General features: G+C 24.2%; 4 protein-coding genes across 10 annotated transcripts; 1 reads left to right on the top strand and 3 right to left on the bottom strand.

Moving 5' to 3' along the window:
• Positions 1–46: 46 nt before the first annotated feature.
• On the bottom strand, positions 47–2313 carry Sod2 (superoxide dismutase 2, mitochondrial). The gene is given in 3 exon segments (NM_001178048.1): positions 47–887; positions 966–1255; positions 2114–2313. Coding segments are annotated over 3 exon segments (657 nt in total). The 5' UTR covers positions 2152–2313; the 3' UTR covers positions 47–558.
• Positions 2314–3008: 695 nt separating this feature from the next.
• Positions 3009–9335, bottom strand: LOC552833 (pre-mRNA-splicing regulator female-lethal(2)D). Of its 3 annotated transcripts, none has more exons than XM_006566266.2 (6): positions 8676–9335; positions 7224–7577; positions 4995–5119; positions 4731–4909; positions 4497–4651; positions 3009–4410 (listed from the first exon to the last, which is right to left on the bottom strand). In XM_006566266.2, the coding sequence occupies exons 2-6, from the start codon at positions 7450–7452 to the stop codon at positions 3695–3697; spliced, it is 1404 nt and encodes a 467-aa protein (XP_006566329.1). In that variant the 5' UTR covers positions 7453–7577; positions 8676–9335; the 3' UTR covers positions 3009–3694. The 3 variants fall into 3 exon arrangements, with proteins under 3 accessions (XP_006566329.1, XP_016770587.1, XP_026299815.1); XM_016915098.2 differs by lacking the exons at positions 7224–7577; positions 8676–9335 and adding exons at positions 5804–6060; positions 6212–6841; XM_026444030.1 differs by lacking the exons at positions 7224–7577; positions 8676–9335 and adding an exon at positions 5804–6841.
• Positions 9336–9450: 115 nt separating this feature from the next.
• Positions 9451–11752, bottom strand: LOC725821 (uncharacterized). The gene is given in 5 exon segments (NM_001278706.1): positions 9451–9906; positions 9986–10358; positions 10450–10789; positions 10848–11126; positions 11301–11752. Coding segments are annotated over 5 exon segments (1644 nt in total). The 5' UTR covers positions 11739–11752; the 3' UTR covers positions 9451–9692.
• On the top strand, positions 10992–13467 carry LOC113219136 (transmembrane protein 177). 5 transcript variants are annotated; one of them, XM_026444035.1, is made up of 3 exons: positions 10992–11080; positions 12441–12574; positions 12652–13467. In XM_026444035.1, the coding sequence occupies exons 2-3, from the start codon at positions 12468–12470 to the stop codon at positions 13421–13423; spliced, it is 879 nt and encodes a 292-aa protein (XP_026299820.1). In that variant the 5' UTR covers positions 10992–11080; positions 12441–12467; the 3' UTR covers positions 13424–13467. The 5 variants fall into 5 exon arrangements, with proteins under 5 accessions (XP_026299820.1, XP_026299819.1, XP_026299817.1 ...); XM_026444034.1 differs by lacking the exon at positions 10992–11080 and adding an exon at positions 11421–11553; XM_026444032.1 differs by lacking the exon at positions 10992–11080 and adding an exon at positions 11731–11869.
• Positions 13468–13569: the final 102 nt, after the last annotated feature.

Below are 13569 nucleotides of genomic sequence, written 5' to 3'. Positions count from 1 at the left end.
AATTATATGGCACTGATATCTTTTAAACAAAATAATACAGTAGTTTATGATTTTCAATACGTATCGTTTATTGATATTATGTCAAATAAAAATGAATCTCGTCACAATACGATAGTTATCGATATATGATAATTTAAATAACACATTTCGATTTGAGCGCGAAAATTTTTCAATTTAATATTATTATTGGTTTTTATTAATTGAAAAATTAATAAATTATTAAAATATTATTTTTTATATATAAAAATAATTTTTTGAAATAATTATATTAAAATATATTAATAATATCTTTTTTGTTTTCCATTTATTGAAGTATTTCTTAAGTTGTTAAAAAAAATTTAATTATTTTTTATTCTATTTTAAAACAACAATAAAAAATAATATTTTAATATATTTTATTACTATTTATAATTACATATGTGTACAATATAAACAATACGTGTACAAAATCACACATGTCTTTTTAAGACAAATGCAAACATAGAAAATATGGAATTAATTTTTCAAAAACATTCACATACTAGATAAAATCACTTTTGATGCTATAATATTCATTCTCTAAGATCCAATAGCTTTCTTATAACGAGAATTCACATCATTCCAATTCACAACATCAAAGATAGCTTTTACGTAATCGGGTCGAACATTTTTATATTGTAGATAATATGCATGTTCCCAAACATCAATACCAAAAAGTGGTATTAAACCAGTTGTAGCTTGCAAAGGATCTTGATTAGCACAAGTAGCTATCCTTAAAGATTTTGATTTTTGACAATATCCAAGCCAACCCCAACCAGAACCTTGAATCGCAATGGTATTTTCAGATAACCGTTTTTTCATTTCTTCTATGCTACCAAAATCTTTTTTAATCTGATTAAGAAGTGCAGCTATAACAAAATGCGCTTAATAAAATTGATATTAAAAAATATTATAATATAATAATCTTATCCAAATAATTTATTTACCGTCTGGTTTACCGCCATTTGGGGAAAGATTGCACCAAAAAATTGAATGATTCAAATGACCACCACCATTGAATTTAATAGCAGGACTTAATGCAACTTGTGTATTGACATCACCTTTGGCGACAGCTTCTTTCATTTTTTCTTCAGCAACATTTAAATTATTCACATAAGTTGCATGGTGCTTTGAATGGTGAAGTTGCATAATTTCGGCGGAAATAATAGGTTCCAAAGCTTTGTAGTCATATGGTAAATCAGGAAGTGTATGTTTTGTTCTTGTAAATGTATCTTTGCTAAAAATAAAAAATAAATATTAGAACTACTTTTAAGACAAACAAAAAAGTTTTTTAATAATGATAATTAATATTAAATAAAAAAAATAAAATATACAAATTTTGTTATATTTAAGTTTTTAAAAAATATTACATGCATAAAATATCAATTTTGTTTTTATTATTAATATAAATGTTTCTTCATTATATTATTTATTTTTTATTTTTTAACTTGTATAATTTTTGTATTTTTTATATTAAAAAACGATTAATATTTTATTATAATTATTTTATTATATGCATATATATATATATATGATTCTCAAAAATACTGATATTCAAATGTCATATTGACAAGGTACTTATCTAATATATCTATATGTCAAAGGTCAAACTAAATTTATATTGATTTTTTTATAATCACAATTAATTTAAGTAATTTAACAATACGATTGAATATTATTCAATAATATATATAAAAAATTACAATTTTTTTATACATAATTCGATATTGTCAAATTTGACAGATGCAATATATATTTTGAATATCATTAATAAATTTTTGATTAATAATTATTATTATATAAATAGCATCTTGAATTCAATAGAAATGATTATAAATTGAATTATATATATATATATATATAATTCAAACAAATTTATATCATTATACATTCAAAATTTTAATTTCATTATTATATTTTCAAGTATATATATTAATCTTCTAATATAATTATATAATATTTACGATTTTATTAAGCATAATTATCATATGAATAAAAATTTTAATATTAATGACAAAAAAAAAAGAATGATAGGTTAGAAATTATATAATATAAAATATATGATAATTATAAATGAAAAATAACATGAACTTACACTGTATTGGAAAATAGGATACGTCTTGCTGCAAACATTGTTAAAATGCGAATAAATCAAGTTATTCTTATATATTAATATCGTAAAATGTAAGAGCAATTTGCAATTACAGATACACTATACACCTTCGTGAATGTATTAATGCGAATGCGAGTAAGCCGAAAAATGGTTTGGCTACTAACTACATATATACAAATATCAGTTACGTCACAGTTTCTTCTTGGGATTAAAGCAAATACTAAAATAATATTTCTTTAATTAATATCTCTACATATTTAATGAGATATTCTTATAATTAAAAAAAACTGAATATAATAATAAATTTAATAACCATTATCTTTTTTTGTAGTTCAATTAATAAACTAAAAATATTTTACATAACATTACAGAAATAATTTCATTTTATTTTTAATTTAATCTTCAGATATATTAATTTTTATAATCGTAAAAATTGATAACTAAACTATGAAAACTATTATCACATGCATTGTCACTTTTTTCTAGGTTAGAAAATAATTTTTAATTAATAAATTGTACATTATAATAATAATAATAATAATAATAAATTTTTATGTAGATATATCAAATTAAATTATACAAGTTATATTTTAATCATGGATAATTTTTTAAAAATTTTATCTCAAATAGAACATATACTCATTGAATATTATATACTAAAATTATAAATGGATTAAAATGAAAAATTCATTTTTACAAAGAAACTAATTAAAAATATTTTTATATAAATAATATAAAATAATAATGTAAATATTTTATATTTGTCTTTGAAAAAAAAATATAATCATGATATTCTTTAATTTAAAAGATTAATCTACAAGTTTTACTGAAATTAATGTTGTTTTATATTTCATATAATTTACAGGTATTTAATAAATCTAACAAATAGACCTCAATTTTATTATACATAATTAAAAGCACATTTTATGTAATAACGAATTTTGACACGCATGTCACAATGAAAAAAATAGTACATACATACAAATTATTGCGCACATAATCATATATAAATCTATGTATGTGCGTCGTCGTGTACCAGATATTAACATTTGTGTATTTACATAATAAAGAAAAGGCATAGCCCTAATTCTTATTTTATTGTTATTTATATTCCTTATAATTGTTTCAAAAAATCTAACAAGATGAGCTACTATCAATGTTTCAACGAATTTACAAAAAAGCCATTAAAAACATTGAAGCATTTTTTTAACGAATACTTATTGAAGAATTTAATGCGATTTCATTGCAAGAAAAAAGAAATATAGTTTTAACTATCTACCCCTTTATTCCAACGCCACATTATTTTGTGAACATATTATCATATGTAATCAAGTGCAATTTTTTCGGCATTAACGTGACTTCAAAATATTCAAATATGAAATATTTACAAATTTATATTACGAAAAATTATATAAAATTATTAGAAATATTTTATCGTGATGTGAGTGTATTATAACTTTTAAATATGAAATATTATATTCAACTTATGTTGTATATTAAGTCACGTTAAGCCTTATTTGTATATAACAAGTGTTTGTATATAAAATTGTTCTAGAAAATTGTTCATTCTGGATCGCTTTGAAGCGTCTCACCATTAGTTAAAACTAACGCATCATCATCAGCTTCATTATAATCAAGAGAAAGAATACTCTCTCTTCTCTTTTTTTTATGTGTCCTTTCATCGTCACTACCTGGTGCACTTTTGTCCCTTTTGGTCCTATCCCTACCCCTAGTTATTCTAGTTAGCATCTCTTCACCATTAGTTTTATTGTTATTTCTATTATGACTTTTGCTTCGTAATATCCTTTTATTATTTCGATTTTCTTCATGTTCTTCTTCCCTATCACTTAATTCCTCATTTTCAACTTTGATTATCAAAGCAGCTGAATCACTTGAGCTTTCATCATTATGATCCGCTTGATTAGGTTTTCGTTCAATCCGTTCTGTTCTTTCAGTATTTGAAAACTCACACGGCGATCGTTGCGATGACAACGGTGGAGTCCTAGCACCTTTGCACACATCACTATCTTCTATAGATTTTAAAGTCTTTGTTTCTGGAATTGAATTTTCCTCTGATTCCTCTTTTTTAATTGGTGGTGTATGAGGAGACAAACCATTTGTTAAATTATTTTCACTTGAATTTGCTTTCAATGCTGCATTTTCTTGTTGTAATAATGTTACTGATTCACGAGCTTTACGTAATTCTTGTTGTAAGAAATAAATTGTGCTCTGCATTCCTTCAACATCTTCGTCTAAATCTTGTAAAAATTCATCCAATTCTGTAAAAAAAATACCATAAAAAAATATTAATTTAAACATAACATATTTAATATATGAATAAAAAAAATATAAAAAATATAAAAACCTGATTGTGATTTTTTCATTTCTTCACTAAAACTTCTTTGAAGTGCAAGATCTCCTTCTAATTTAGCAATTCGTCCACTAGCAATCATACGACCTAATTCTTCATTTTCTTGATATAATAATCTACATTTTGCCATTAATCTTTTACCTGTATTGCTATAAAATTAATATATGAAAATATTACAAATCTCAATTTATTATTTATTTCTATTAGAAAATGTAAATTATTATTTACCTATCAGGTGTAAATTTCCAGGCACTAAGTTCATTCTGAGTGTCCTCTAATTTAGCTTTAGTTGTAACAAGTTCTTGTCTTAATTTCTGAATTAAAATATTAACAGCAGGATCTAGTAGAGCAGATCTTAATGCCACAGCGGACGGAGCATGAGCAGCTTTCATTTCGGCAATTTGATTCTAAAAAAAAAAAAAAAATTATATATTAAAATTTCCGATTTCATCTATTAAATTTTATCTATAAAAAACTATAAAATTTACATACAATATATTCTTGTAATTCTTGTTCTTTAGAAGCAAGTCTCCTAACTAAAATCTTCTCTCTATGAGATGCTTCTGCATGTTGTTGCCTGTATTTGCTTTCAGATTCTCTCAATGAAGATAGGTCACCTAAAAAAATAGTTATATCATTTTCTTTTTTAATTGAAACTTTATTGTTTAAAGCTATCTATGTGTTTCGTTAATTTGTTTTATATTTATTCTAATCATTATTAGTATAAAATTAAATTGTACATAAATATATGTATAATTTAATCATAATGAATAGATATAAAAATATGTTGACATATAAAATCTTAAAAAAAATTATTGATTTATTATTCGAATTTGAAGAAGATATATCTGTTTAATTTAAAATATAACTTTAACTTAAAATATTTTTATAATTTTATTTTTTATGATTTTATTAGTTTATGAAATTAATAATATTTAATCAAAAATTTTAATTGTATTTTTATAACTAGTTACTAATTTAAAATTTCTTTTATATTATTTTTTTTAATGTATCTTTCATTTTTAATAATTTATTTAATTAATAGCAAAATATGCAAATTTATGAGACACATAGAGAGCTTGAAACCTTAAAATATATGTACATTTAGAATAATAGTACAGACTACTCTGTACAGCTTTCTTTTTTTTGATACTTCACAATTGTATATTCTTGGTGAAATAAAGCATAGTGGTGAAAATCTACTACATACTGTTTTGCCCTAAGTGCGCATAAACAAAATATGTTCTTATATGTATGTGACATTGATTGCCTGACAACTGACATTTTTAATTAGCGCATACTTTGAGTTTGGAGTCGTTGCATCGTGCCATTTGTGAGATTCTCTGTGCTTCCACCGAGACCAAGAGTGGACGTTATTTTTCTTCCATGAAAATAGATAGACTATTTGTTGCAGACACAGATGTTGTCACAAGATGACCTCCTGGCCTTATTTGATCAGGTTTGTATTTTTTTCAGATTGGACATCAGGAAGTTATGGTGCAGGTACAAATGCATGCATGAATTGCGTTCATAATGGGAATAAACAGGGATGGTTTGTCTAGGAACATAATTAAAATTGTTCAATTTTATCAGATATATCTATATATATAAAATGATATTAAAGATTGTAGATTGGGATAAGAATTGTTAGGATTGGAAAAAGCAGCTGGAATTTCAGATCATAACTGCATCAATTAAAGGTTTCGTACTTCACCAAGACTTAGATTCACGCACCCCTGGCACAGAGTTTTGTGGGCCAAAGGATGACATAGGACCTCTGTTTTTACTCTTCTGAGTGGTATATTCAAAGCCAGCAAGGATGTTGTATTTCATTCAATCCTCGCAAAGTGGAAACTCGATATCCAATGTACACACAAACACACACGCACTGTCCTGCATCTGGCAGTGTGTTTTACTACACTGTAGAATTATACGTGGCACACTGCACGGTCACTTAAGAGGTCATATCAACAGTAAGCTGTGTGTGTTTAGAGTAAAAGAAATGATTTATATATATTTATAGTGAACACATTCAGAAAATTGTCATCTCTTCTTGTCACACAATATCACTTTTTTCAATATGCACTTTGCTTTTAGCATTAAGTGATTTTTAATATCAATAATAGCGCAACTTAACACCAAATAATAAAATTATGCATTACTTGCATAATATTATATTAAATTTTTTGTATATGCAGTGTACATGACCGCACATCACTTCTGCTCACCAAAAAAATTTCAAACACTGTACATATTGGCATTAATTTAATTGCCCACACTACACATCACAAATGTAGTTTTCAAAATATTACAATATTACTATATCACTAGCCTTTATCTAGAGTCTATTACCAAATTGATCTATTCAATGCTTTATATATAGCATGTTACTTTATATATACATAAATTTTCTACAACTATAATTTATTTATAGATATCATAAAAAATATTTTTAAAAAATTTCATCTATATTATTATATTACTTATTTAATGAAAAATTTTCAATTTTAGAACTTATAAAAAACTTATTTTTATTATTATTATTATTATTATTAATTGTTATTATTATCCTAAACACAGTACTAATAATATGCTTAATCCCTAATCTTAACGTCCCTATAAGAGTCTTGTTTCATACAAGAGACCGTTGTGTTCTGGCATTCATAAATTCGCTTAAGAAATGTGGTGAGTGAGATGGTCTCACTCAAGTGATCTCAGTACCTTCCTGGGCTGCCGCCTGCGCCTCTAGACACTCCACATATAAGTCCTGTTCATGCCACTTGGCTGCTAGCTCGTCCTTTGTCATGCTGTCCAATTGCTGTTGTGTTAGCTTCACACGCCTTGGTTGTCTAGGTGAATGAGGACTGCTTTTTCCTCCTGTACTATTATTTTGTGGACTTCTTGGTGAAGATGGACCAGCAGATTTAACATCATTGCACTCCTCTGCCATTTTATGTCAGATGTAATAGAATCACACCCAGGATCTTAAGTAAGTTTTGAAGCCTACTTCTTCTTTAATTCTTTAACTGCAACAGGTGCGTTGATAATATGCTATTAATGCTAGCATACATTTGCCTGAAAAAAAAACCTTTTTTAATATAACATATAATATATTGATAATATAAATAAATTAAATAGCAATATATTTTTAAAAATATTATTATTAAGTAAAGTTATTTTTTAAAATATATAATTATTGGAAATAAAATATTAATCTAAATTGAATTATTATAATTATAATATCATCATTATCATGAACATATTTATTTTTATATTCAATAATTTTTATATAATATATATAAATATAATTATTTAATAAAAACTATAATACTTATATAATATTCTTATAGTTATATAGTATATTCTTATAGTTATATAGTATAACCTTATATATTTTAGTATTATATATTATAATATTAAAATATATATTATATATATTATAATATTAAAATATATTATAGTATATTATAGTATATATATATTATAATATATATAATATTAAAATATATTACTGTAAATAATAAATCATCATCAATCATTTATGAAATTATTATAAATTCCAACACATAATTTTATATTTAATTCAAAATGACATATTAATATTTGATATTTTATCGCAAAAAATTTCAATATAAGTATAAAGTTACTATTGTTGTATCTAATATTGTAAACATGAAGTATAACATTACTATATGCATTATTTACAAATATTTTATCTTCAGATTATTCTTCCACTTGTCATATATTGAAATAAAACTTTTACAAGGCGCAGGTTCAAATCCGGCTTTTAGAACATACCGCGTGATTGAAGAAGGTCACGTGGCACGTTTAATGTTTTATTGCGACATGCAAGGTAGGGAATGTAAGATCCAGTTATCTATAGTCGAAGGGAGCATTGACGCCATTATGTCGACTTGCTGCCATGAACGAAAATTTCGCGATATAAGATTAAAATATATTGTCTTATTTAAATCATTAAAATTACTAATATATATAAATTATAAAATAGATTTAAAAACTTCATATGAAATAATGCACCTGTAATCATACAACTATCCAGATGTTTGATTTAGTTGTAATAATTATAACTCTTTCCTAACATAGATCGTAGTATACTCATTACAATGTAATATCATCTAACAATATAATATTATTTTTATTTACTTTACATACCTGATATACTGACACGCCTATCATTCTTGAAAAATATTTGTATCCAGTATTGGGTATAACGTGAAACGATGAAACACGATACCATGTATGTATATACACATGCACAAATGTATGTGTATGTATATATATATGATATATATGTATACAAATGTAATTTCGTAGTGTCTTATAAGCAAGTAGAAGCTTTTGTTAGAAAGTTCTTCGATTGATCAATCAAAAAAAGAATAAATGTTATGTATAAAGTTTGTCTCAATATCCCGCGCATTTAAATATAACATCAATACGCGCACACGATACATATATCACGAAATCTCTTGAAAAGCATGCCACTACAATCTTACACAGTAATGTAACTAATCATGAACAATGATTACTGCCGACCTCACGTTCAGAGCTAAAGAAACGAATATCAGCGCATGCTCCAATCACAATTGTCCAACTACAGTGCTGACATAGAAATATACCAAATATTTTTCGATAACACAATATAGAGAATATTCAAATAAAAAAACAAAGTTTCAAAAAATCACTATCGATCAGAATGATTTCTTTATATGCTTTTTGTAATTATTTGTTATTAATTTTTGTTTATAAATTTATATGTTAAATGCATCACATGAAAGTTCTAATATATACATATATTTCGAATGCCGAATCAAACTTCTGAATCAACTAGTATATAATTGTGACATTCTAAGTAATCTAAAATATTTCAAAATGGCATGTTTAAGCCCGCCATTTTCAAAGTATTTAATAATTCATTCAAACTTCAGATAATAATTACTTTGTATAAAAAAGTATTTCTTTTTAAAAAATAAAATACTTGAATTATTTGAAACAATATATATTTTTAGATATTATAAAATAATTAAATATTCTAAAGTAATAAAATATCTGAATAAATCTTCGTTTAAAATAATGTAAATATAAAATTAAACTTATCTATTGATTAAATAATATAAATGAAAAAAAAAGAATTTATTTTTTCATAAGACTAACTCTTGATTTTTTTTAATTTTATTTTTTTATAGTTCCTGAATTTATGTTTGTCGATTTTATTGATTTTACTTTAATAGGTGTTGTTTTCATTTTAATAGGTGTTGTTTTTGAAATTTTTGTAGGTGGTTTAATCATCGAAATACGATTATTCGTTGTATTGAACGTTTCCAAATTTGATGAAGCACTATTTTTTTGCTCGGGAGATGTAAATTTTTTTGTTCTTATTAAATTTCTGCAATTTAAAAAATAGGATATACGGCTTAACTTAAACTATCATTAATTTTCATATAAATAAATAACATTATTTATACCTATTCGATAGATCAGAATTGATTGTAAGATTTATTTTACTCATGCTGTATCTTCCATTTTCTAAAAACTTTTTTCCTGCGTCTGAAGGTTTTAGCAATGAAGTATTAGAATTAGCAGGTGAGGGAATATAAAAACTATTACGGCGAACCTTGGATTTTGAATTCTCTTGTTCAAGTTTTAAATTTCTTCGGGTAAGAGGTTTAGAAAGCGTTGGTTGAATTTTTGAGGTTTGTAAATTTCCCGAAATTATTTTTTGCTCGTGGCTTAATTTTGACAAAGATTTGATATTTGAATTTGGTCGAGTTGATTTGTAAGGACTAATAATAGCAGCTGTATTTGCCGGTGCTGATTTTACAGATGTAGCATCATTATCTAATATAAAGATAAACAAATCTATTAATAATTATCTAAAAAGAATCTAAAAGAGTTTCCAAATTATATTTATCTAATATATTATAATCACCTTGAAAAGGCGATAAATCGATCGATGTCTTCGGTTTATTGATTAATAAAACATTAAGAGCTTTTTCTAAGTTTTGTTGTGCTCTTAAAATATATTCAGTCACATTTTTCGGATTCTCAATTTCACTCTGTAAGGAAATTTGTCCTAAAGATTTAGATAATTCAGTAAGTATAGCAGGAGAACTTGTAAGTTTTGGTGGCGATGGTCGTGGTTCTCCATCTAAACTTCCGGTTTCAATATCCCATGTTTTTTGACGTTGAAGAGTAGGTCCTTTTTGAGAAGTAGTGTGACTTACAGATGATTCGAGATTCATATTCTTACTTTGATCCTCAGAAATACTCTAATATTGCAAAATTATTAGTAAAAAAAAATTTTAATGTCATAAATGAAATATTTACATTTAAATTGATATTGTTTGTACGAAAACATATTTCCGGTTGTGTATGACTTCGTGTAACATTTTTTTTTGAAGTATCCTGTGTAGTTCTTCGTTCGCAAAATATATTACTTGTGCGTGAATTATTTAAATTTATATCTGTATTACGATTAACATCCGGTTCGTATACGATTGTATCAAATAATTTATATGATACATCACGCAAAACTCGTGTAACATCTTTTGATAAACGAGGTAATAAATTACTACCAGTTTCTTCTACTTTTTGTGCAATATTATCCTGAAAAAAATATTAAGATATTTTAAAATTTTCTAATTTTAAAATTTGTTTTATTGTTATAAATTTATAATTTAATTTCATTAATACTGATTTTCAAATGTGAAATTTTTTTTAGATAATAATTAAATTAAATTAAATTAAATCAAAATTATAATAAATATTTTAAAAACATACGATACTTCCAGTAGGTTCGGTACCACTAATTGTCCAAAAAGATGCATCCTTAATGTGATCAGAATTAGGACATTGACATGTAATTCCTCCTAATTCTAATACTGCTTTCATGTTTGATATATCACATTCGATTGCAACTTTAAGAATTCCTTGTTCAGGTTCTGTTTTCATATTATTTTCATTTTTTTTAAAGATAAGTGGATCATTATACTTTTCAAATGAAAGCAATTTAAATCCGATCGCTTGTAAAAAGGTAGCTAATATTGATACATCTAGTTTTGTAGAATGTCGAATATCGCGCATTTCTTCATCAATATGTGCATGTAGTCCATTTATCCATTTGAGTACCCATTGGTAAAACTTTCGTTGTGCACTTGTAGATTGTGAAATAACACACGTACCGGTATCCATCTCGAAGAAACATAAACTGAATAGCATAGAAAACAAACTGTTCTTGAGATTCATGTTTAAATTTTTTTTATTGATAACGGAATTATTAGTAAATTCATATTTGTATTGAATATATAACAGTTCTTGTTATTGAATTATAAACATTCAAAATAATACAAGTAAGCAACGTTAATATATGTATGATTTACATATGAAATTAAATTAAAGTTTCATTATTTAATAGTTTCTATAATATAATTAATGTGAATATAATATGCATACAGTACGTTATTAACATGTTAAAATTTATTTAAATATTTTTTATTTGTTATTTAAATATTTATATGATTATGAAGACACAAATTTTCTTTATAAATTTCTAATTTTTATTTATAATTGTCAACAAAAATTAAAATGTAAATGATATAATTGTTATATCATGATGTAAGAATTATTTTGTAACTGAATTCAAATTATGCGTATTCGAATTGTTTTGAACTTTATTATGCATATTTTATAAAAATTATATTGTAGCTTTTATAGATATTCTATTATTATATCAATTGTTATTTTATATATATTATGTAATGTTGCATAAAATTTTACATTATACATATTTAGGTTATATTAAATACAAATAAGATAAAAATTAATTCTAAGGTTTTGTTAAAATTACAAATTTATTATATATTATATATTTCTTTTTTTTTTATTTATAAATCAATATTTATTTCATTTTCTTTATTTCAGAATCTGTGAAAGATCAATTATTTTATAATGAAAATATTTTTAGAAGTTGCTATAGTATCTGCTGTTGTATCTGCACAAACACTTCCACAAGTTTGGTTTTTAGATTATTATAGGAAATTTAGAAGTAGATATGAGTAAGTATAAAAAAATATAAAAAAATATTAAGAATTTTATAATATAAAATTATTAATTTTGTCAAATTATATAATAGTTTTAATAATAATGAAATACCAGTTCGAAAAGATATTCAACAAAAATTTCAAGAAGTAATAAATGATTTACATATACCAAAATCAACAAGTGAAAAAATTAAACTGTTTAATGTTTATGATATAAATATGTTTCATGCTGGAACAACAAATTCAAAATATGGTGCTATAATTGGAATTCCAGTAAATTTTGAATATGATGATATTGAAAATATGTCAGAACAAGCCATAACATTTCGAAATATACAAGTTAATTGGAATCCAGAAATTAATAAAGAATTTCAAAGATCTTTAATACTTTCAAAAGATGCCCAAAAATTTTTAATGGCTCGCAAAATTTTAACAGTTACAGAAAATGATTTGACATATAAAATAGTTAATATATCTTTAAATACTATAATAGGAATAATAATATATGAAATACTGCATTCAGTATTAAAAGTTACCAAGAAACAAAGAGGCAAAAATATTTTTTGTATGAGTATTGCTACATTTACAAGTGGTTTTCTTTGGTTATTATCAAATTGTGCACATGATTATTATAGAGAACTTCAACTCAATGAGAAAATGGCTACACTTAATGATAAATATATTAGAGGTGGTATAGAATATTATGAAAAATTATCAAAAAGAAATAAAGCCTTGAGACTACTTTTAGGGAAAAAAGGTACATATCTATTTACATCTAATGGAAATGAGAATACTTTTTTTGAAAAGTCAATCCCAGTTTCTGACCAAGTAGATTATTTTAAAGCAAGAATACAAAATATCTAATTAGAATAGTATGTATATAGTGTATAATATAATATATATTCTAAAAATTATAAAAAAAATTGTAATAATAAAATTAATATTAAATTTATTATTATTAATTTTTAAATTAACTTTATTAATATTTATTAATTACATAATTTATGTAC

The sequence above is a fragment of the Apis mellifera genome, linkage group LG11 (genome assembly GCF_003254395.2).
Source record: "Apis mellifera strain DH4 linkage group LG11, Amel_HAv3.1, whole genome shotgun sequence".
Taxonomy (NCBI): domain Eukaryota; kingdom Metazoa; phylum Arthropoda; class Insecta; order Hymenoptera; family Apidae; genus Apis; species Apis mellifera.
The sequence above is the reverse complement of the archived record's forward strand: the minus strand, read 5'-3'. Positions and strand labels throughout refer to the sequence as shown.